The 25,091-nt window shown below is 41.1% G+C and overlaps 2 protein-coding genes across 3 annotated transcripts in view; one reads left to right on the top strand and one right to left on the bottom strand.

Annotated features, from left to right (window-relative positions):
* Nucleotides 1-52: 52 nt before the first annotated feature.
* On the top strand, nt 53-14,343 carry NUDT4 (nudix hydrolase 4). Of its 2 annotated transcripts, none has more exons than XM_047788297.1 (5): nt 53-578; nt 8,582-8,692; nt 9,774-9,818; nt 11,187-11,271; nt 11,548-14,343. In XM_047788297.1, exons 1-5 carry the CDS (start codon nt 480-482, stop codon nt 11,748-11,750), a joined length of 543 nt encoding a protein of 180 aa, XP_047644253.1. In that variant the 5' UTR covers nt 53-479; the 3' UTR covers nt 11,751-14,343. The 2 variants fall into 2 exon arrangements, with proteins under 2 accessions (XP_047644253.1, XP_047644254.1); XM_047788298.1 differs by having other exon boundaries at nt 100-578; nt 11,184-11,271.
* A 5,838-nt stretch (nt 14,344-20,181) lies between these two features.
* UBE2N (ubiquitin conjugating enzyme E2 N) overlaps nt 20,182-25,091 on the bottom strand; it is a 37,514-nt gene continuing 32,604 nt past the window's right edge. Inside the window, exons 2-4 of the mRNA XM_047788296.1 lie at nt 21,883-22,129; nt 21,580-21,720; nt 20,182-20,893 (exon numbers count right to left, since the gene is read on the bottom strand). Of these exons, the coding sequence (XP_047644252.1) occupies nt 20,853-20,893; nt 21,580-21,720; nt 21,883-22,129 (429 nt within the window). The 3' untranslated portion in view covers nt 20,182-20,852. The remainder of the gene's footprint in view (nt 20,894-21,579; nt 21,721-21,882; nt 22,130-25,091) is intronic.

Raw genomic sequence — 25,091 nt, 5'->3', positions numbered from 1 at the left:
CGAGGGCGGGGCGGGCGCGGCCCCCTTAAATACGGCGGAGGGGGCGGTGCGAAGCTGCCGCTGCGCTGCTGCCCAGTCGGCGGTAGTCGCTGCAACTGTCTCCTTGTGGCGCGTGCCTCGAGCTTGGCTCTTCCTCCCGCGGCGGCAGCGGCGGCGGCAGCGGCGGCGGCGGCGGCAACAGCAGCGGGAGGGAGCGGAGGCGAGCGGGAGGCGGGCTCCATGGAGAGCGGCGGACGCCCGGGCAGAGGCGGCGCTTCCTCTCCAGCACCCGGGCTCCAGTGACCGGCGCTCGCGCCCTGCCCCGCGTCGGAGCAGTCGCCGGCTCCGGGACTGACCCGGCCTCCCTGCGCCTTCCACGCGCTGCCGCTTCGCCTCCCTGCGCCCCGACTGGCCCTCGCCCCCCATTCCCCGGCGGGGTGGCGGCGGCCGGGCCCCCGCGGCGGCGGCCGGAGCAGCAGCGGCAGCAAGAGCCCGCCTCTATGATGAAGTTCAAGCCCAACCAGACGCGGACGTATGACCGCGAGGGCTTCAAGAAGCGGGCGGCGTGCCTCTGCTTCCGGAGCGAGCAGGAGGACGAGGTGAGGGAGGCCGACGCGCTCTGTGCCCATCGCGGGCGCGCTGGGGCGGGGCTGATGTAGGGTTCGGGCTGGCTGGGGTGGGAGGTCCTGGCCCTTGCCCTTCCCTTTCTCCATCCCCTTCCCCTCCTGACCCCCCGTCTCGCCCTAGGACTGGGAGAGATGGGCTGCCTCCCTCCTGCCCTCCTTCCTGCCTTTTCTCGGGCTAGATTGTGGAAACAAAGGGCTTTGCCCAGCCCCACGCTCTCCTACTGGGTCTGGGTTAGGACGGGAGCCGGGGCAGGTCCTGGGCCCTCTAGGTCGCGCCTAGCGGGAGTCACCATCTTAACCTGCGAATTGAGCGTAAAGCCGGAGAAACCTTGAGCGCTAACCGAGAGAGTAGAAATGGCGTGTTTCAGCCCAAGCCCTTCTGCCTCTGTTACATTTTCCTCCCCATGTTCACTGCAGTTTGCGTTTTATGCTTAAATCTAGGCATGTCTGTGAAATTTCCAAACAGGACCCGTGCTTTAAAATAAAAACCCATTAGGTCTAGTTCTGTCAATTCCACTTTTTAAGTGGATCCTTTAACTCACAAGCACTTAGCATTATTAATAGCTGATTTAAAAAAAAACACAGCTTTTAAACTTTTCTAACTGCAGAAAGATGGTTAGTGAAAAAGGTGGAATCCTGCCAGAAGGAAGAAGATGGAGGTGGGCAAAGTTGCCATTTTCAAACAGTAATCTCTAGCTCTCTGCATATTTATCAGAGCTTTACTTTTCTGTGTTTGGCTTGAAATCAGGAGAGGAGCAGTCTTCTGTAATTCACCCATCAGCGTGGGGTTGGTAGTGAGGCCTTTGAAGTTTTCCTGGAGAGCAAGTTTTACGTATTTCTGTAATTTATTGAATTATGAAATGGCCCACTGTTTTACGTATTTCTGTAATTTATTGAATTATGAAATGGCCCACTGTTTTAAATTTTCGAAGAGCAGTAATGGTCAACTGGTAGCCAGTGAAAATCGTTTAGTATTGCCACGTCTAAAATGGATAGACGGGGAAAACAGTACCATTCTGAGTTTTGCTTCCATAAGCAACAGTGTCCAATAAAACACCAGGCTAAAGCTGGAGACGGGAATTTAATGGCTTCCTTATTGCTAATCCCTGTAGTTAGGATGAATATGACATGATGTACTCTCCGTGGCTTAGTTGTTCTCTCTATGCTAACAGAAATCAAAGTGCTTCAAATTGGTGCTCTTCAAATGCTTGTTTTGCCTTTATTTTTTGAAAAGAAGTGAAACCTTTTAGTTCTCATCCAATGCTCTGATGAAGGTTTTTAAGCGGTTATACTTAAATTCTGAAGGAGTTTTCAAAGGAAATTGGTGTCTTTGAGCTGAGCCTACATGGGAGAGCCAGAAAGGAGAGAGGGAAAGGTTTGTAGCATTTACAAAGTCAACAAACATCGCATTCTATTGAAAAGATTAGAAGGTCCTTGGGGGAAGAGCCCTGTTAGGACAAAACAAACTTTGAATATAAAAGAATACCATAGCCCAAACTGACCAAGAAAGGTCAAGGATCTTACCTGATTGACTCACTGTTGTGTACTTTTTTTCTTAATTGGGTGCTTACTAAGTGCGGGTCACTGCCCAAAAGACCTTTAAGTTTGTAACATTTAATCTTCTTAGTGCAGCTTTATAGGTGAGGAGACAGATGCAGAACATAAGTACTTTGGCCAAATGACATAATTAGGAAGTGGTAGGGTTGGAAATCAGCATCTGGTCCCTGCTCCTGAGGCGGGGCTCTTGGCGTGGGGCTCAGCCCAGTGCGATTGGGTGCGTGAGATTTGCTGAATGAGTGAGATATTGTGAAGCTGAGCTTGGGAGACTTTCTGAAAGGGGTGACTTTTGAAGTCTTGCCATAACATGGACTTGGAATTCAGGCTTTGTAAAAACAAAAGTTCCCAGAGGAAAATAATGGGAAATGGGAGGAAACTGAAATGAGCTGTATTGTGTGAGTGGCAAAGCGAAGTCTAAGGAGAGCTTTGGAAGTTCCTCAGCAGATGAATGAGGTGTTTTTATGCTTTAAAGTTGTTCCTACTAATAAATGCTCAATTCCTAGCCTCTGTTTGAGTCAGGAGACCAGTACATTTTACAATGAAGTAAAGAGCAAGAGTTGGAGAATTTGGTAGATAGGTTATTACCTAAAGCTTTGTAAATCTCATAACTTGGAGGTTAAGAAACCCTTTAATACACAGTATGCTCTGAGGGAAGGCTCTGGAATTCTCTAACTCATGCACAGCCAACTTTAATGTCTGGTTTAGATCTGCAGGATCTTCATTGCTGTAGTTGTGTTTATAGAGTCTAAGTTGAAATCAAATAGTAATTGCTGTTTGACCCTCAGAAGCTATGCGGTGTGCTGACTGGCTCTGTGCACTGAAGGCGTTCTCGCGAGACCGGGTTTTAAACTGGGTAAGAAATTTTAGGAAGGAAGGATGTTCTACCAGCAGAGTATTTGTTCTTTTGGGTGTGGTTCTATATCTTGTGTCCCATTTTATCTCTTTCTGCCCTTTGAGGTAAATAATAAGCATTAGCATTTGTATAGGAAGAAATTAGGCAGCAGAAGTAACTTGTCCCAAGGTCACAGAAGCCGCAGATCATTTTGAGCCCTGGTCCTTTATTTCTGAATCTCACACTCATTTGATCCTTTCTTCAGTTAGTTATTTCTGTGGGGGAACCGCCCTTCGTTTTAGCAGTTGGGCTTCCAAACCAGACAACAAATGACTATCCCATAGAGTAGCTGGGATAGTGTGCTTGTGCAGTGACAGGGGACAAATAACATTCACAAAACCCACTGTGGATTCCACTGAACATATCTGCATATATATGGTAGTTGGAAAGGGATGCAAAGATGAAAGTGTCAGCTTCTAAGGAACATACTCTGTAGGGGGAGGTCAGACAAATGACTGATATAAAGGGAAATCAAGTAAGATAAAAGTTCCATCAGGTGCTCCAGGGTTAAGATCCAATGTCATTTGGGAGCTGGATTTCAATGGGTGGGGAAGGAAGGACTAAGCATCACAAGCAGGAAGACTTGGGCCTGTGGTCTAGTTGGGCTGCAGCTTAGGATAGCATAGAACAAATAATGGCTGAAAAACACCTTAAATGTAAGGCAGAAGAGTTGCTAGTCCAGAAAGGAACTCTTTTGAACAAGGAACATTTTGATTTTAGATGTATTCAAGTTTGAGAATGATCTGGCAGCAAAATAGGATAGAGTGCTAAAGAGAGAAATAGAAATGACTTGATCCTGGGTGGAATCCAGGCACAGTTGCAAATGAGAAACATTGACAAAACAGTCATAAGAACTTCATTTGGACATTTGCTCTAATTAAGCTTTTGAGCTTCCTGAGCCAGGGGCTGCATTCTACAGATAGTAGAATCTCAATGCCAAATGTTCCCGAAATGTCTGGGTTCTACAAAATCATACACTAAAACGAAGACTTGCTGAGAAAAATAGATTCAAAACCCATGGAACTCTAAAACCAGTGCTCTAATAAACAAAAAAATCCCAGTAAGAAATATTAGTACTTAGCTCTAGCAGCATTTTACCTAAGAATCAATAGGCAGTCCACCTTTTTCAGACCAGTAGTCTGGGCTCCTCTACTTACTTTAGGAGGAAGCCACTCTAATCAAAATTAAAATAACTATCCACAGGTGGCCTTTTCTAAACACAGGGAAATGTCCCCAACCCTCTTCCGTCTCTGTGTGCACTGCTGCTCTCAGACCTGAGGCCTACTCAGGCAGCCACTTCCTTCAAGGGAGGGCACTTCTGTATGGTTTGTATCTGACTCTTATGATTTTTGGTGTATCACCAAGGCTTTCTCTAATTGTGTAAAAGCTTACCCCATCACTTAAGAATATTGACATGCTAGGAGAAAAAGTCATGATCAAGCCAATTTGCCATTAACTGTCAATCCATTTCGTCTAATTTGGGTGAAACACATTTTCACAAAATGTGCTATTATTTCTGATCTTAGGGCACTCTGCCTCTATAGTCCAAAAAGTGGTACTGATTTGCTTAATAATAGCAGTTGGCAGTGGTTAGTGGTTATAATAAGTATTGTTGTGATTTATTCTTTTGAAATGTGTATGTGCCTAGTGGGTCTTTCTAATCTGCTGCTGGCCTCATTTTGGCCAAATGCTTATGAAACAGTTGACTATGATAGAGGTAGTTTTAACCATTCATACTGTCCTCGTTCATGACGATGTGGGAGGAAAGGACAACCACCCCAAAACTCTTCATTTTTAGATTTGGGGATCCCTTGAAGGGTTCTCAGAATAGCTTTTTTTTTTTTTTTTTTTTTTTTTCTGGGAAAGAAGTAGCAATTTGTACTGACTAGTTTTCTGGAGGCAGGCTGTGACCAAGAGCAGTGAAAACACAAAGCTGAAAACACAGAGGGGTAACTTGGGGCCCCTCAATATAGGAAACTAACAGCCTCCGAGGGCATAGCTGCATCATAAAGACCTTGAATAGCATTTTGTGGTTTACCCACCCTTACGCATTCCCAGCGCAGATACAGCATAGAATCTACTGTAGGTCATTCCATTCACAGACAAACCTTTGTCCAGAGAAACCCAAGCCTGGCTCACCACTGTCACTACACACTATTTTTACTAAAAGTGAGAAATACTTCTATTCCAAATGCTTACAACATTAGCTATCTAAGAAAAGGGCAGGTGTGGGAAATGACTTCGCAACAATGCCAGGTGACTGGTGATTGATTTCACCCAGGACACGAAGAGAGGGTGAGGTCTGAAACTGTATGTGGTGAGTGGCAAACCGAGAGGAAGAGCTAGAATCTAGGAAGAAGTGTCTTCACTTCTCACTATTCTGACCCCATTGGCTTTGGGGTTTGAGTGTCATTCAAATGGAACTCTGCAACTTGGTAGCTTGACTAGCCTCTTTTTTAGAAATCTTTCCTTTCTTCCCAGCTCTGATTCATCTGGAAGGTTGAATATCTACTTTCATCTTTGTTATCTTGTCACTAATGTGGTGACAGACTGTCATCTTGGATGCACAAAATCTCATGCCTCAAAAGGTAGTTGAAAAGGAATTTACAGACCTGTGAATAGCGATGTATGGATCTCTTAGCTGCTGGTGAATCCTCTTACTGTGCTTTTATAACTTACCTTTGTTCCTTCAGCAGTCCCATTCTTACTTAGAGCATAGTTAGCATGCTACAGCTATATTTATAGCTCTAGTACCTTGGGGATATTCTAGAATGTTAAGGTGGCTTTGTAGAGGAGGAGGGGGAAATACCGAATAATAATGCTTTGTGATGTAGTTCTGTAGGTTTAGATTCTTCCAGTGCATCGCAAGGGTTTTAATTGTCCTTGTCTCTGCTTATGCTGTTCAGATTCATCTCTTCTACACTGGCAGGCCTGTGCCATAATTCTCTTTACTCTTGTCTATGGAGTATATCCCTCAGTTCTTGCTCTTTCTTATCTTAATCTCCACCCTGCCCCCCCCCCTTGTAGCCTTGACCTCATTTGAACTCCAAATGAAGTACTGAAGATGAGTAGGCAAGTAATTAACATACCACTTCTCAAATCTGTACACCAAAGGCTTGTTATCACATCTCTTAAGCTAGTTTAGATGCTTATCATTTCTGTACCTTAGGTATTAATTACTCATCTAAATTGATCTTTTTTTTTTTGGAAAGGTACATTTGAAGTTATTTGATTAAATTCAATCTTTTTGGAATGTCAAGGGGCTCTTTGATGATAAGTTCTAGGTTTCAGCTAAATTATTTGGAAAAGAAGCTTAGTCATATCATAATGATACCCTGTGGATAAAGATTTGGTTTGAAATAGGAAGCTTAAGTGTTAGTTCAGAAACAGACACAGCCTGTATTGATGGTTTTTCAACGTTATTAACCTTAATGTAATTTCTTAAAGATTGTCTTGGTCAAATAGGAACATAATAGTCATTGACCTAGATACATGACCCTGACTTCATTTTTACAGGACTCAAACAATATAAATATCGAAGTTTTGAAACTTCTTGTTTACTAAATGAAGATGTACCTTTCCTCTGGCTAGCCACCCGCACAGTCCGATCCCATTACGAAGGGAATCAAGGAGGTTACTTAGAGAACACTGAACTGTCTCGTAAGAATTTTATCCAGATAATAGAAACCAGTTATCCCTAACAAACACCTGGTATCCAGGTCCCGTAGTTACCACTTAACTTTTCCCTTGATGCAAGATCTCACACTTTTGTACCTTAAATGTTTTTAACTTAAAACCCACATGCCTTTGCCAGTTTTTATAGGGTGAAAGCCTTTTGAATATCATAGATCCTTGGCAAGCTTCCAGAGGTTAAATCTGATTTGCAGTTCACTTTGTATAAAAGTAGAATTTTAACTTTGCTGGATTTTTTAAATTTCCCTCTTCCAGTCCTTTTTTTAGTAGTCTCATAGTTAATTTGATAGCAATTTTTAATAATCCACTTTTAATGAATCTTTGTAGAGCCTTTTTGATAATTCCTTCCTGCCATCACTTCATCATTAACTCAGTAATTATAAAAACAAGAACAACTGTCAAAATTTGGGAATAAGCTTATCTCAATACGCTTATTTAACTCAATTGGTGAGAAAGCAGAAGAGCTAGTGATGGCCAACAGTGAGTACTTAGGCCAGGACCTAAGGTATTTAACACTCACTAACACTCCTAAGTCTAGCGAGGGTAGTTAGTTCTTTTTACAGAGAGCGCCGGGGTAGCCGTCACGGTGTGAATCAGGGAATGAAACTCACCTTGAATGTTATGACCAGTAGAGTTACAGACACCTTCAGGTTGAAGCCTGTGTTTCCCAGTTCTTGTTAGATTTGTTTATTCTGGCTCTTTAGTTTCTAATTTTGATTCATAAGCCCTATATGCTATTACTTAAGAAAGCTTAAATTTAAGGCTGTCTTAACATTTTGCTTTACCAAAATTGCCGTATTTGGACCTGGTGGTGCCCTCAAGGTCAGCCACTAGTACTTTGGCTAAGGCTTTGTCAAGCTTTGTGTTAATTTACAGTGCTTTCTCTGGCCTTGCCACTGTTCTGCCAGCTATTCACCTGGAGGACGTTGAGGGGACTGTGTGCCTGAACAGGTGGTCCCTCATTCTCCCAACTCTGTTTTCTAGGTTTGTGGGAAAAGGTGGGATTTTACTGTCGGCCTGGACCTTTCCAGCTGGGGAAGGTTGAGTTCTGGCAGTTTGCTCAAGTATGAGGTGAATCCCAGGCTGGCTGTGAACTCCTGAGGGCCAACAGTTCCTCTGGCAGTAGGGAGGAAGCAGGCAGACAGCTGGCAGAATGTCGGAAAACCAGAACCCACACTGGGGATCAAGGCTTTGTTCTCAGTAGATGGATTTATCCGGTGAGACCTGTTTGCATTTACTTGAAGGCAATATACTAAGGTAATTTGGCAGACATTTTTGTTCAAGACAGTTGTCTTACCTGCTACCTTCATATAAACATCATTTGGTTATTTATCATAGTCTTTTCTCCCCTAACTTGGGTGAATTCCTCCAACATAGCCCACAAATTTTCACTTAGAAGATGGATCTGTAGTTCTTATTTCAGGTACTGTTGAAGAGTGAGCTGGTGTAGGATACTCTGTGATAATACAGTTAGTTTCTCGAGTACCCTGGTGGCGCAGTGGGTTAAGGAGCTGGCATTGTCACTGCTGTAGTGTGGATTTGATTCCTGGCCTGGGAACTTCTGCATGCTATAGGTGCAGCCAAAAAAAAAAAAAACATTTAGTTTTTTTAAAGTGTGTGTACATTTCAAGTGTAATGCTGTTCTTGACCCAGATCTGCAGACTTCCTGCAAAGGCCAAACAACATTTTAGGTTTTGTGGGCCATATAATTTCTATTGAAATTACCCACCTTGGCTGTTGTAGCATGAAAGCAGCCATAGACAACATGGAAAAAAATGAATGTGAATGTCCCTAGAGCTGGGGCTGGAGTTTATGGTTACGGTTGGTCTTGCAGGTGCTGTTGGTGAGCAGCAGTCGGTACCCAGACCAGTGGATTGTCCCGGGAGGAGGAATGGAGCCTGAGGAGGAGCCTGGCGGTGCTGCCGTGAGGGAGGTTTATGAAGAGGTGAGATGAAGAGTAGCACATTCTATGTGTGAGGTTGAGAAAATCTTTGCTGCATATACCAGGGAGAAGGCAAAAAGACAGGCAGGTCACACAGGTGCTTTCTGGTTGTCTAATGCAACATTTAAAATAAAAGCGTATGACTACATACAGTGAGCACTTTGCTAAGCAGACATCTTCTTGTACCTGGCAAAATAGAGCTGAATTCAAAGTGGAAGTCCCCTAGAATTGTATAACATGCAATCATATAACGAAGTGTAAATCAGTGATCAGTCTGTCACAGGGTGGCCTTGCCCTAGAGCACGCTTAGTATTAACCGAGCAAGAATGCACGGGGACATTGACCCTGTGCTACAGTTCCTTTTCAAACAAGTAAGAAGCCAATTACTTTCATTTTTCTGGTTTGGCCTTGAAGTTGAGTATAGTGAAGTGCACATACATGCACAGAAGCACACTTGGCCTGCTTGCTTTCTCATAGCCGATGATAGAACTTGCTTTTACTCAGAGGCAAAACAGCATAGAACAAGTGCCATTTAAAACTTCCTGAATAGTAGTTAGGGCATAAATGAGAGATGAGTCCTAAGGCTCTCCTTGGGTGTTGGTGTGTCATGGGAAAGGTTTCCTAGAGGCTGGTCTTGAGAGATGCACACCATCAAGATAGAGGAAACGGCCCATGCCAATCTATTGGTTGCAGTGTGGATTCGCAGGGGGCAAACACAGAACTTCCAGACCCTCTGTTGAATGAGGACTGTATAGTGGAAAATACAGAAAGAAATATATAGCATAGGAGTTCCCATTGTGGTGCAATGGAAACAAATCCAACTAGTATCCATGAGGTCGAGGATTCAATCCCTGGCCTCTCTCAGTGGGTTAAGGATCCAGCGTTGCCATGAGCTGTGGGGTAGGTCAGACGTGGCTCAGATCTGGTGTTGGCTATAGCTGTGGTATAAACTGGCAGCTGTAGCTCGAATTAGACACCTAGCCTGGGAACTCCCATATGCCGTGGGTGTGGCCCTAAAAAAAAAAAAAAGATATAAAATACAGAAAGAAAAATCATTTCATCTTTTTTTTTTTTTTTTTAATAGGCTGGAGTCAAAGGAAAATTGGGCAGACTCCTGGGTGTATTTGAGGTGAGTTACAAAAGTAATCCTCATCTTGCTGCTGCTGATAGAATTAATGATTCTTTCCTCCCTAACCAGCCAGATAATCTGGCAGCAGCCTGAACTAGACACTCCTCTAAAACTATCAGTGGCAAGCAAGCCAGAAGGATTAGGAGGGAAGGAAGTAAAAGCTACTTAACTTTCAGATACCATCAATTTTATAGAGCATTATTACAGTTGTAATTACTTTTATATGACAGTACCATTGAGCTGCCATAGACTTAACTCTAGATTCACTGTATATACTGTTCAGGTACAGACTTTTGAGGAGGTAACAGTCTCCTCAGTATCTCTTATTGATACTGTCTGGAGATGTACCCTTTGCTTCAGTATGTAACATTGGATGAGATACATAGTGTTCTGAAAAGGAACTATGAGGAAGCAAAGCATAGAATTCTCTTAGAATGTTATAACTAAAGGCAGAATGGAATTTGTGGAGAGGAAATTTGGAAGAGACAGGTATTCTATGGAAGTCTGGGGAGAAATGAGGTCAGGTCATGAGACCCCAGTTATTCTCAAAAATATTTTCATCCAAGATTCATACCCGGATACATGGTATATCAGCCCCACCCTCCCCCCAAGATGCTGTTTAAGGGTTAGCTTAGTCCTGCCAGTTGGACTATATAAAGATAGTCCTTACATATTTTATTTTTAAGCCTTATACAGGAATTCAGAAAAAAATTCTAATTGTATAGCAACTGGTAGAGTTGTTGACTCCTGGAATACATAACTGCTGAAAGTTCCTAAGGTACTATTCAGACTTTTCCAGAATTCAGTGTATGCTTTACCCAGTTAAATAGCACCATCTCCTGGTTAAACTGAAAAACATAACGAGGATTTTCAGTAATTCTGAGTAGCCATGGTCCATTTAATAGCACATTTTTCAAAATGCTAACAAGATTTTTGAAGAAAACTTCACACATTATAAATAGTTTATGTCACATGGGAAGGTAATAATAATTGATGCTTTATAAACACTCTTTAAATTTCATAGAATCTGAATAGAAAATAGTAACCACTATACCTTTTCCCTTAGAAAACTGTAAGAGAAAATTAGAACTGTCCTGCCCATTCACCCTGGTGCTTTCAGTTAACTTGTGAACATGGTATGAATTGGTTTGCCAAGCATAGAGATAAGACGATGGTTTCTTAAAGATAATGAAAAGTGATGTTTTAAATATTTTGTCTTAGGTAAACTCACATCTGTGCTGGCTTATATGACCGAGTATGTTTGCTTGTATGGCAAATAAACAGTGCCACAACTGAATTTTTCACTCAAAAATGTATACATGGCTAGCCCCTGTAGATTAAAATGCTTTTCTTTTTATATTCAAGCAGAACCAAGACCGAAAGCACAGAACATATGTTTATGTTCTTACTGTCACTGAAATATTAGAAGATTGGGAAGATTCTGTTAATATAGGTAAATTCACTTTCCTTTTGCTATCTGAATTCTCTTAATCAAATACTACATAAATTATTTTTGGTTACTTTTTTAGAGATGATCAGTATATATGTCCACATTTAAATTACCTTAAAATTGTTATCCAGCATATCATTGTCTAAACCATTCCGCCCGACCAAATAGTCACTATTTACGGGGGAGGATTGAGGGGACACTGTTAATAGGGTATGGCTTTTTAAAATTGACTTGTTTTTTAATTATTTTTAGTAATCCAATTTTCACACTTCTTTTTAGGACGGAAGAGAGAGTGGTTCAAAGTAGAGGATGCCATCAAGGTTCTCCAGTGTCATAAGCCTGTACATGCAGAGTATCTGGAAAAACTAAAGCTAGGTTGTTCTCCAACCAATGGCAATTCCACAGTCTCTTCCCTTCCAGAGAGTAACACCTTATTTGTCACAGCTGCACAGACCTCTGGGCTGCCATCGAGTGTGAGATAGAGAATTGCACGGACCTCTTGCACCATGTGCGATCTCGTGGGCAGAGGCTTTATTCTCCCTGGCCAACATCTGAATGATGCTTGCAAACTGTCTGAATTTGCCATGCAGGTTTTCAAACAATTTGCATGCTTTTCAGATGCTTTCAAATCTTCTTTAAAAAAAAAGGAAAAAGATAGTATAAAATATTTTAATAAGCCAAAGCCATGTGGAATTTTTTTTAGATGCCTTAACTGTGCCCCTGCCCCCGCCTGCCCACCTTGTTATTTTGAATGGCATTTTTCATAGCATCTTTTTCAGTTTTTTTTTTTCTTTTTCCATTCGATGTCAGTCTGTGGTTCTTTGTCAGGTCACCTTTCTCAATTTTCTCATTCACAGCAGTAACATTCAGCAAATCCTTCTGTTGATGGGAATTTACAACAGTAATTCTTGCTATTAAAGAAGTCCATCAACCCCAAAATTTGTTTCATAGATCACAATTTTAATTCACAGATTCCAGATTTGGACTATTTCTATGTGGCCCAATAACTATTTTGACAAAGGATTTTTGCTATTTTCGGGAATTTGTCAGCTCATTTGTGTCAGTTTTCACACGTGGTATTATATGACTAGCTACCTAATAGGGCCAGTTCCCCTATATCTCAGCAGTCTTTAACACAGAGTTTATGGAGTTGGTGATTGTTAGGCAAGTACCATAAGCAAGATGCACGCGATGGATACATCTTACGAAAGTCTGTGCGTGAAATTTGAGTTGGCATTTTCACTGGCCAGTTTTCTTTATCTGTATTCTCTCCTTACACAGAATACATGAGAACCGTATTTCCCTCAATGTAAAATATTTTTTCCGTTTTTGAATTTCGTTACATCTCTTCAGTTAAACTTGCTGGAGACCAGTAACCACCTTAAATGCCAGTCAGTGCTGCCTGCATCCCACTTGAGTGAAATGGCCTTCTTGTTCAGCTGTTACAGACCTAGATTGTTTGGGCACCTCAGAACATCTCATCTTTTCTAGGTGGTCAGTAGGTACTAGTCATCATATGACTATTGATTTGGGCACTGGAACATACCTGAACAAAAAATTACTTTGTCTTACACTTGTCTCTATATTCACTTAAATCCAAGAATCCCATCTAAAACACAAACACCTTGTCTGAAACACCTGCACTCCCCTGACCAAGTCAGAAAGGAGATGGGGGCAAGTGAAAGATGATTCTAGATGTAGACGTTAGCTTTTTGTAAATATCATAACTGGTGGCTGTGAAGTAGAAAATAAGTATAGTTATATACTTGTTCTATAAATTGTTAACCTTTAAAAATATAATTGCTGCTAAAAATAAGAGTGCTGTTACACTTAAAATTGGTGCCACTGTTTTGAAAATGAGATCTTGTGCCATAAATGCAGCTGAACTAATACAATCATTAGTTCACAAATTAATGCTGTCAGAGGAATGAGTAAAGTAGGAAAACTTAACCAGTGACATTTCATTCTAAATTATGTAGTGTGAGCAAACATGATCCTCCAGAATTTTTGTATTTTTCTTGATACAGAGGTTACGGTGTTTTCTGGGTGTATTTTTAAAAATGGAAACATTTTAAATCCCACAGATGGAGACACTTTGTATCAATCTTAAATGGACTAAGTTGTTTTTTTTTTTTCCTCAGTAATCTCTGAAGTTTCTTTAAATTATATTTAACACAGCAGAGAAACTGGATTGTTTTTGTATATAAGACTGTGTCCACCTGAAATGTTGTCAGAAGTACTAGGGGGGCTGGGTATCTTGTACATGATATTCTTAGAGGTAATAATGCATGGACTTATTTTATAAATTCTTGGACTATGTATTTGACATGTAAAATATGTACAGTATTAATGTCAGCCATTTCTTAAAAGTGAGCCTATAAATATTGTTGTATAATTTTCTTCGGTCAGGAGCATTTGGACTAAGTAGTACCACTGGGTCAGGATTTTCTTCAGTGCCATTTAGCAAACCACCTGTCTTTAGGCAACTAGCAAAAACTTGTATAATGCATCAGAATACTTCAGTTGTCACACTTTAACTTTCACATGTTCTTCACTCTATTTTTGGAACCCAGCCTAGCAAAATTAGAGGAAAGGCCCCAAGGAGACTTAATTCTGTTAAGAGAAAAAGGCCTACATTTGCAAGCTCAACGAGTCAATCTACTATAGATAACAAATAGTGTCTACTGTCACAACCCTCCAAAGTTTACAGTGTTGGGACTGTCATTTGTGCTTTCTGTGGGGTAGCTGGATAAAATCGGGCAGCTAAAATTTCAAGTCCCCTGTGCCTCCTAAATTTAAAGTTTGTAAATTGACTCACAGACACAAAGTAGCAACTATTTTGCATGTTTATTGTCAGGTGTTTTTTTTGTTTTTGTAAACAGGTGAAATTTTCCAACCAGGCACATCCCATTCAATTTTCTGTCGATCACACAGTTGTATAAAGCAGCAAAACTGAAGGGGGGTGATTGTTGTATACACTTCAAATTGCTTTGCATGGTCTCATTTGAGATAATTGGTGTAAGAATCTTGACTCTTTTTTACATTTGGAAACATCAAATAAAAAATGGAAATGGGTTAGGAGTTTTTTTTTTAATTGAAATACAGTTTATTTACAATGTATTTCTGCTGCACAGCAAAGTGATTCAGCTATACATACTTTCTTATATTATGGCTTAAAGTATTTAATAGCGTCCCCTGTGCTATACAGTAGGACCTCGTTTCTCCATTCTGTAGATAATAGTGTGCACCTGCTAACCCCAAACCCCCAGTCCCTCCCTCCCACTGCCACCAACTTGGCAACCACAAGTCTGTTCTCTATTATATCTGTGACTCTTTCATGAAAGCTCATTTGTTTTATTTTAGAGTCCACATATAAGTGGTACCATAATACCTTCCTGACTAGTGCCATTGGCTAAATTCTAGCAGTAAGGTAAGGAAACCCTTAAGGGCTATCATGGCATTGCATTATAGCAACGGCTTAAATCCCTCCACTTTGATGTGGATCAATTAATTATGATCCCAAAAGTTCTATTCTTCCCATTATCTGGAAATGACCTTTCCTGGTTCTAATTAAACACCAGTCCCAGACAATAAAAGCGCTGTAAATCTTGCTTTTCTCAATTTTTACTCAAACTCATTCCTTAGTCAAGTTAGTAAAATACTTGATTTGGCCATTAATGATGCATATCAAGAAATATGCCTCTTGATCTAGTTACTACACCAAGAGTCTTATCTCCAGTTGAGACATGGAAATAAAATGCCCAGACCCAAAGGGGTAATGTTTAGTAATACACATCCATATAATGGACTATTATACAGACACAAAAAAGGACTTTCAAGTAATGATGCAGAGTAAGCTGGTATGGCATTTTTGAGAGCAACCTCGTAGTACCTACCAAAATTTTAAATGCACGGAACCCACCAATTCCACTTCTGGGAATCTAGTCAACAAAAACATTTCAAGTTGCACAAAGTATGGTCAAAGATGTGTATTGCAATATTTGTAATACTGGCATCAATTTAAACACACAAATTGGGGGATTAAATTATGGTCATCTATTCAATAGCTAAGATACCAGAGGAATGTGCTGCCACAGATGGAGGTCCCCTCAATAATGCTAACTGAAAAATACTACACAGCATCACCGGTTAAAGGTCATACTTTTTAAAGGAGACTGCAGATTTTGGATTTTCTTTAAAAATCCTGTATCATTTTAGGAGTTCCCATCGTGGCGCAGTGGTTAACGAATCCGACTAGGAACCATGAGTTTGTGGGTTCGGATCCCTCATTGCTGTGGCTCTGGCGTAGGCCAGTGGCTACAGCTCCGATTCAACCCCTAGCCTGGGAATCTCCATATGCCGTGGGAGTGGCCCAAGAAATAGCAACAACAACAAAAGACAAAAAAAAAATCCTGTATCATTTTAAAATGAACATTCTGAGAAATTTTCAATGTGAAAATGTTCAATTATGAAAAATGAAAGAGGTTTGATAAATGGTCAATTTGTACATAATTTATCAAAACATGTATTACCACAGCAGAAAAAGGAAAACCTGTACCACAGAGCTTTTCTATTATTGGAATAACAGTAACAGGTCACTTTTTCAAAGAGCTCAGAGGAGAGACAGGCACATCTTGGTTCTAACATGAGCAGTGAGTAACCAGTCAATCCCTACCAAGGAGGGAGGGGGTAACTCAGCCTACTGGCCAAATGGAACCCCCAGCCTGTTTTTGTATAGCCCACAAGCTTACAATGTTTTTTACATTAGTGGTTGAAAAAAAAAAGAAATACTGTGACATGTGAAAAAGTTTTATCAGAGCAGCGAACAGCATGACCATTTGTTGAAAGTTGTCTATGGGATGCGTCCTCGCTCTGTTTGCAGAGTTGAGTAATTGACACAGACTGGCCTACAAAACCCAAAATATTTGCTGTTTCAGAATGAGAAAAAACACAGACTGCAAGGATTTGGTCCTACGCCTTTGGTTCCTCACAGTCCCAATGCTTCCTGAAAAAAACGTAAGCAAATCAGCACCAAGTTCAAATCCAGTGCAACCAACCTATCTTGTCTAAGCTTCTTTTGACAGGTTTAAGTCTTGAGTAGTCTACTCCTAAACATAAGCCAGAATACTTTGTAAACTCTCTTGGTTATAATGAAACTCAAGAGCTACTGGGATTTATTGGAATTCTCTTAAATGGTGCAGCGGGTTAAAGGATGCAGCACTCAATGCGGCAGTTCAGGTCACTACTGTGGCACAGGTTCAATCCCTAGCCTGGGAACTTCCACGCACTATGGGCATGACCAAAAAGAAAATTATTGGGCTTTATTAATCTAGATCATCAACTACTTCCAAGAGTCACATGGTGGGTGAGAAGGGATCAGGAGTACGGAAATGCGCCAGTTATTCCACAATGGTAGGAACCTGAGGTCATCCACTATAATTTAAAAAAATTTTCCCCATAGATAAAAATGATTAGCAGAGGAGAAATGCTTAAGCTTCTTAATGAGCCAAAAACATAAAATGTACTTTTACACAGTCATGGGATTTCAATTGTTGCTCTGCTGCAAGAGGCAATAAGGACGATCTAAATGTTCAGACAACTACCATATGCTTCAACCAATCAGAAACTACTACATCAAATCCAAAGAGGCTCAGCTTGAGCAGCAAGTCCACATTCATACCCTTGAAACACTTGACCAACTGGCGCAGGAGAAAAGCTGAAGGGGGGAAAGATGAAACTGGGGGGAGGAGGGAAGCCCCAAACTCTTCACATTAAGTTCTATACTGAACAGGAAAAATTTGGCCTAACTCCCACTTTCACAGCTAATAGGAACTTGCAGCCAAATTTGTAATACAAAGCTGCAGCAAAGCCAACTCTTGGAACAAATCCTCCCAATTTCCAACCTCCACGATAAAAAAAAAAAGGAAATTAATGTGGGTGTGGGGGAAGAGTTAAGGAAACAAAGTATCACCAAGTCTGGGTGGTGGAGTACAGATTTTTATTCTTAATATTTCTTTCATTACATTCAACATATTTTGCTTTTGTGAGCATTATGTCATTTAAAAATAAACCCCTGATATAATTCCTTAAACTAAGCAGCATGCTAAAGAGTTAAATGAAATGTGGGCCCCAGCCCCAAAATACATTATTCCAATGAAATATTACATTTTTCTTAAATAGACTGTTGAATTAGCTGCCCTATAATCATGGCGTTTCATCTTTTTGCCCAGCTTCTGTAGATAAGGCTGTATTTTTAAACCTTAGCTACTGCAACGAAAAATTGAAGTAGCCAAAAGACTCCTGAACCACTGAATAGAAAAACAAAGCCAATTCCCATCAGCCCCACAACACCATTTAGTCCCATTTAACTAGTAAAATTGTATTGATCGTATTTTATAGGACACCAGGTTACCCTCTCCTTTAATAGTGCTAAACCATAGCACCTATGGCTTTTATGTAATCAACATTTATTTTTAATATTTCTGACATTTTGTAGTAAAGTGTGTTCTTGGTCTAGAGCAGCGTTTAATTAAGTTCTACGTATTTCAACTCTAAGGCCTCACTAGGCAGCCTCTGAGAAGACCAACTAGTGTGGAGGCAAACTAACCACAGCAAAGGAAGCCACAAAAATTTAAAAATCACATGAAAAACACAAAGCTTCTATCAACACCTCAGGATTTCAGAAAGCTCCTGAAGAGGCAGAGCTGATTTTCAAGAAGCACTCTATCAATATATGCAGACTCTGTTTATGCTGTTCCCTTGCCTGGAGGTGTTGAGTCCAGAAGAGCAGCCCCCCGCAAGGGCTAGCCTCCCTTCTCCACCAGAGCTGCACCTGCACTTGGTCCACGCCCCTCCCATGTTAGATTAGAAGGGAAAGCCCCCTGCCATCCTCACTCACCTCAGCATCCCCAACGAGGAGTATACAGGGTTGGGCACGTATTAAGCACTCACTTGATGAATAACTCTGTCCATAAGCTTAGGAGTCACAAAGTCAAAGGCTACAGGGAATGGGTCTACAGAAAGGAGGTGGGCTGGGAGGAGGCTTTAGCTGGAGAGTCACTGGACTAAGAATGACAAGCTCTTCTTAGGATGACTGCTACTCAGCTCCTCCCAGCAGGTGCCCTGTACAAGGCAGGTCCTGTCTGCTGTGGCCAGAACTTCAGATCATTCCGATTATCAGAATTCTACATTTTCATGTGACTCAATTTTTTTTAACTGTTGGCAATTGAATTCAGAATGTTTTAACCAACCACCCCGTGTGGGCCAAGGAAAACAGGCCACAGGGCCAGATGTAGCTGCCAGTTTTCGAACTCTATCTTGGCCTCTCCCAGAGCTCCTTAAATACTAAAAAAGCGCAGCGACACACTGGCTCTTGATGCAGCCCACTGGTTGAGAAAGCAAGTCTTATCCAAACAAGATGGGACTCACCAAAATTACAAAGGAAAAAACCATGATGCCATTAAGTTAGGCATTCGTGTATTTGAAATGAAAACAGTGAATCATTCCATTTCAGAACTGCTGTAACTCAAACTCCGTATATTATCAGAGTCCTATTTTAGACACATTTTTGTAGAGCAATAGATTTAAATCTAGAATTTTAAAACTTACAAATTACTATGTAATACTAGGTAGCATCACGAGTGGTGCTACCTTCAATAAATAAAGCCTATCCCTATTAACGGCTTGAGTTTTCACTCATTTTGGCCCCAGAAAGAGATTCAGTTTCCTTAGCTGCAAGACAACCTTTAAACACCTTAAAAATTGTTATAAATGACAGTGGCTGTTAAGATTTACAGTATTAGGGTTATGAACAAGTTCATTCTAAATTAAACTAACATTTGTTTCCAAGAAATGCATTCATTTGGAAGGATACCAGTTACCAGTCATCAAAAACTTTTTGTATGTTGAAAATGTAATTTTAATAGATAATTCTTCATCTTACAGAGGAGCACAATAAAATACACCACATTCGGAAGAAACTCCAGAAGTTACGAGAGTAAGAGTCGGGAACCAGAAGTTACGAGAATAAGAGTCGGGAAAATTAAGATGGGCTACAACATCCATTACCTTAAACTCCAAGAGACAAAGGTTCCAACCCACAGGATAACATTTACATCCTTATAACCGACTACATTTAGGTCTTAAAAAGAACCATAATCAGGAACTAGATATAGAGGGTGGGAAAGAACAGTTTTGTGAGAACTCTGTCAATACAGAAAAAAATTTCTGAATATCAAATTAAAGAATAAAAGGAGCTCCTGGAGCAAATGTCAGAGGATGACAGTAAGAATCATTAACTGAGGATTTGATGCTAAGAAAGAAACCTTTCTGATGACACTTATGCACGCTGGCTGCCTGAGATTTGCTTAGCATGTCTATAAGGAAGACTCGTAAATGCCTCAGCAAACCCCGCGTGATTATCAGATTGGTGTTTCCTAGTAACATAGACCAGTGGTCACACAGGAAATTCTCAGATAAGAACTAAGAGAAAGGTCATAACCCAAATGCCAGACACAGATGTGGCACGTGTCAAAGTCCCACACAAAGCCAGTCACAATGGTGGCTGTGCTGCGACTCTCCTATACAGTAATTTTCAAACATTGTGGCAAGACACTAATGATCGAACTAATCAGACGACACAAACACATTTATTTCAAATTTCTAGGAGGTAAAAAAATGTCAGATACCGATGCTTCAGGCATGCTCGGGCCAGCTTATAAATACTCCATTTAGTGATATCTTAACACCAATTTGCATCAGTGTAAAGACACTGGCAAAATCTTTCTCTTGCCATTCAATTTGTTAGGTGGTGAAGACTAAGACAGAATGTTCCATCAGTTTTAATTTTTAAATACGATTGTCACATTGGGAAAATGAAATAAACACAGTAAAATAAACTGTACAAAGGCAAAGTAGAATAACAAAAAATATTTTACTAAAACATAAGATTTACAGAAGTTTCCAGACAAGCCATACAAAATGGTCACAAGCTTTTTCCTGAAGGGAGGACTCTATACTTGACAGCAAAATCACAATGTTATTAGTGAGGGCTGTGATGTTTGTTTAATGTTCCCATTTTGGTTCAAACAATCAAGCTTGTCCATCTACAGCGTCTAAATAAAGTTAGACTTGGCTAGAGAGCATATTCTAAAGAAGTGGTTAGCTGCTTTTAACCAATGCAATTAGGTCACCATAAGAAGGGGGAAAGGAGCCCATAAAATTAAAACTACTCCCCCCCAAAAAAGAAAAACACCCACACCCCTGCAGCTAACCCTGACGACTACCTTCATTCACAGTGCTTTATACTTAAACCATGATGGGGGAAAGAATAAAAGCAGAGAGGGCCACTGCTTTTAAACGTTTCACAACAATCCGGATGGTACTTCTAGCCTCTGCTCATGCTTTACAACAGTGAATCAGGACAAGACATAGATTTGCTAATGTGCATTTAATCACCAAAGGATTGAAGATGTCTGGGCTTTTATTCTGTAATGTTTCTAAGACTGTGTCCATTAAATGCAAACAAAAAAGGAAGAAGTCTTGGCAGAACAGGAGAAGTGATGCACACTTGATGATCAATCGATTTAAATATTATTCATGGCATATAGCCTAGTCCATGCTCTAGCTGTAGGCAAAAACAAACACAAAATTATTACTTTACTAGTTCAATATGTTCCTTTCCCAACTCTGTAAAAAGTAAACAAACACTATTAAGTGAACTGGAAATAGCTGCTGTAATCTCTTCAATTCATGCCATTTTATCTGGATCAAGGCAGAGAGATTGTCTACCTATTTAATTACCAAAACAAATCCAAAGTCCCAAAAGAGTTGTCTCCTTTTGTCTCCTTCATCTCTAGAAATGTAACACTCCCCATTAATTTTGTTAAAATCTGTGGCAAGAAGAAACTTAATGATTTCAAATTCCCTGGTTATGATCTGACACACAGATTACAAAAAACAGCTTGAAAGAGTTTAAAGGTTTTCCATTGCCTTTATGTACTGCTAGATGTATGACAGGCACTCAAGTATTGGCTGCGGCTGCGGCTGTGGCGTAGGCCAATGACTCCAGCTCCAATGAGACAACTAGCCTGGGAACCTCCATATGCCATGGAGACCAAAAAAAAAAAGAAAGAAAGAAAAATTTGGGGAGCCATGTAAGAGGCCACAAGATGGAGTCTGAACATCTTTAAATACTATAAGGAAGGTCTAGTTTTTTTCTTGCTAAGACTCCGAAAGGAGTTTCTAAAAAGATAGTACAAGGTGGTTTCAAAAGTGGAAGTGGTATGAAGTTCAAGAACGAATATTAAATACCTGTTTCTATGGCTTGGGCTTCGTTGGTCTTCCACTGCTCCGCTACATCATTTGCTAATGGATCATCTGGATTGGGAGCGCTTAACAAAGCCTGGATCGATAGCAGAACTGTGCGGATCTGCAGTGCTGGGGACCACTTATCTATGAAGGTAACAGGCCCAGAATGACCAAGCATGAAGAAACAGCCCCAGAACTGTTGCGTTTATTTAAGATAAAGCTATAATGTTCAGTTTCTCAAAATGGAATGCTTAGGAGAAAAAGGAGACCTCGTAAATAGAGTATAATGACAAAGATAACACTTACCTTTCAAAATATCTAAACATATTCTTCCCAACTTGTCTACATTAGGATGATAAATTTTGGTCATGAAACGGACTTTAGGGGCTGCCATTGGGTATTCTTCTGGAAGGAATAGTTCAAGTTTAAAAGTCCCTCCCTCAAAGGGGGAATCCTGAGGGCCAGCTATGACCACATGAAAATAACGAGCGTTGCTCTCATCTGGTTCTGCTTTAATGCCGGGAACTGGTTCTGCCAGCAAACGCTGGGTTTCCTACAAAGGAAAAACAACATATTTGTAAAACAAATGTCATTTGCTAAATATCAAAATAAAAATTAGAAAATGTATCTCCTTATACAGATGGCCAACAAGCACATGAAAAAAATGCTCAACATCGCTGATTTAAGAGAAATGCAAATCAAAACTACCATGAGATACCACCTCACACCAGTCTGAATGGCCATCATTAAGAAGTCCACAAATAACAAGTGCTGGAGGGGCTGTGGAGAAAAGGGAACCCTCCTGCACTGCTGGTGGGAATGTAAACTGGTACAGCCACTATGGAGAACAGTTTGGAGATACCTTAGAAATCTATACATAGAACTTCCATATGACCCTGCAATCCCACTCTTGGGCATCTATCCGGACAAAACTCTACTAAAAAGAGGCACATGCACCCACATGTTCATTGCAGCACTATTCACAATAGCCAAGACATGGAAACAACCCAAATGTCCATCGATAGATGACTGGATTAGGAAGATGTGGTATAGATACACAATGGAATACTACTCAGCCATAAAAAAGAACGACATAATGCCATTTGCAGCAACATGGATGGAGCTAGAAACTCTCATACTGAGTGAAATGAGTCAGAAAGACAAAGACAAATACCATATGATATCACTTATAACTGAAATCTAATATACAGCACAAATGAACATCTCCACAGAAAAGAAAATCATGGACTTGGAGAATAGACTTGCGGCTGCCCAGGGGGAGAGGGAGGGAGTGGGAGGGATCAGGAGCTTGGGGTTATTGGATATATCTTGGAATGGATTTACAAGGAGATCCTGCTGAGGAGCATCGAGAATTATGTCTAGATACTCATGTTGCAACAGAACAAAGCGTGGGGGGAAAAAACATATACATGGATGTGTAACTTGGTCCCCATGCTGTACAGTGGAAAAAAATTAAAATAACAAGGAAAAAAAAAAAGAAAGAAAATATATCTCTTGTAACTGGACATAAAAGAACCTCTCCCAATGGATTTTTATTTAGCTTATAAAATGCACAGTTCAAGGAAAAAATATTTAAAAAATCACTATGAGCTGAAAGCTACTGTAAGCAAATAATAACAACCTTGTACACATTTCAGCTGTAAGGGTCTCCAAATGTGTTGATAATAAAATTGGGTTAATGAGACTGGTTTTATACTCAAGGGAAAGAAAAGGAAAAAAAAAAGAAAGCACTAGGATTACCACGATACTTAAGGCAACTTACTCTGTATAAATGCTACTAAAACCAAGCCAGGTTTTTTTGTTTGTTTTCTGTTTTTTTGTTTTTTTGCTTTTTAGGGCCACACCAGCGGCATATGGAGGTTCCCAGGCTAGGTGTCTAATCAGAGCTACAGCTGCCAGCCTACACCACAGCTCACGGCAACGCCAGACCCTTAACCCATGGAGTGAGGCCAGGGGTCAAACACGCAACCTCATGGTTCCTAGTCAGATTCATTTCCACCGTGCCACAATGGGAATTCCAAAACCAAGCTAGCTTTCAAAGCCACTGAACATCTCCCCTCTGAAAAATCTAATGGAACAAAGGACAAGTGCCTAGGAACCTAAAGGGGGGGCTAGAGAAATACACGCAACCGTGCTAATTAGTCTCTAAAACAGACAATGAGGAGTTCCCGTCATGGCTCAGGGGTTAACGAACCCAACCAGTTTCCATGAGGACGCAGGTTCGATCCCTGGCCTCGCTCAATGGGTTAAGGATCTGGCATTGCCATGAGCTGTGGTGTAGGTCACTGATGCAGCTCCAATCGGGCATTGCTGTAGCTGTGGCACAGGCTGGCGGCCACAGCTCCCATTCAACCCCTAGCCTGGGATCCTTCATATGCTGCAGGCGCAGTCCTTAAAAAACTAAATAAAATGAAATGAAATAAAATAGACAATGATCGAGTTTCCTGGCGGCCTGGCAGTTAAAGATTTGGCAATGTCATTGCTGTGCCTCGGGTTCAATCCCTGGCTTCAGAACTTTCACACATCACAGGGGCAGGGGGAAAAAAAAAAAAAAGACAACGAACCTCAAATGGACCCTTACTGCTCTCCAACAATCACTCATATTGTTAGTTCTGTTCTTCCATCTCTCTCCCTATCTCCTAAATAACTGCGACATTCTTTCTCCTCTCTGTTCAAACCGCCAACATCTCCATCCATACATCCTCACTTTGGGCTGCTAACTCTGTTTCGTATTTCACGACAAAATAGAAACTTCCCGAAGTTATCACTGTAGCATCTGTACACCAACCTGCATCTGTGTGCCCAAGTGCTCTGCCTTTTCTCCTGGCAGTCATTCTAGGCTAAGGCCACGCTCTCCTCTCCATCTTAGCTCCTTCTCACCTACTAAAGGACATCGCTCTAGCATCTCTTTTCTCTCTTCAATCACCAGTTCCCCCTCTTTATTGGATCTTTCCCCAAACTGTACAGACTCACTATAATTACTCCCCCAAAGAGACCTGACTCTCCTCCACCAGCTACTGCCGAGGTCACCAATGATTCCTATGTGGTTAAATCAAAAGGCTAATGCTTTATCTTAACCGACTTCAATGCAATATCTGACCCAACTGATCTGCCATCTCCTGGCAAGGCTGCATCCAGCTTCCTGCAGCCACACTCTCGGGATTCTCTTCCTACTTGCATGGTAGCAGGCTCCCTGCTGACCCCTCCCTACTTGCACAACACTCCAGCATTTAGGTGCTCCAGGGCTCCATCCCAGGTCTTCTCTGCCTACACACTTCCAGAGCGATCTCATCTCATGCAATGAATTGAAATAGTAAACACACTTCATATGTGCCCAAGCCTCCCCAAATACATACCCGACACAGATTTCTCCCCAAGCGTGCCTCTTCTATCCGTAACTGTGGGACAGCGCCCCTCGAACGCCTAATAGTCACCCCCCACTCAGCACGATCTTTGACACCTTCAAAGTGCCCCTCCCCCCAAGCATTCTGCAA

This window comes from Phacochoerus africanus, chromosome 7, assembly GCF_016906955.1.
Source record: "Phacochoerus africanus isolate WHEZ1 chromosome 7, ROS_Pafr_v1, whole genome shotgun sequence".
In the NCBI taxonomy this organism is placed as follows: Eukaryota; Metazoa; Chordata; class Mammalia; order Artiodactyla; family Suidae; genus Phacochoerus; species Phacochoerus africanus.
Note: the sequence above shows the minus strand (reverse complement) of the source record. Positions and strands in the feature narration are given on the sequence as shown.

Coding starts and splice junctions, on each gene's coding strand:
- NUDT4 (XM_047788298.1), top strand. CDS start 480: ATGATGAAGTTCAAGCCCAACCAGACGCGGACGTATGACCGCGAGGGC. Junction 579..8,581: donor GGAGCGAGCAGGAGGACGAG/GTGAGGGAGGCC, acceptor TTGGTCTTGCAG/GTGCTGTTGGTGAGCAGCAG. Junction 11,272..11,547: donor GGAAGATTCTGTTAATATAG/GTAAATTCACTT, acceptor ACTTCTTTTTAG/GACGGAAGAGAGAGTGGTTC.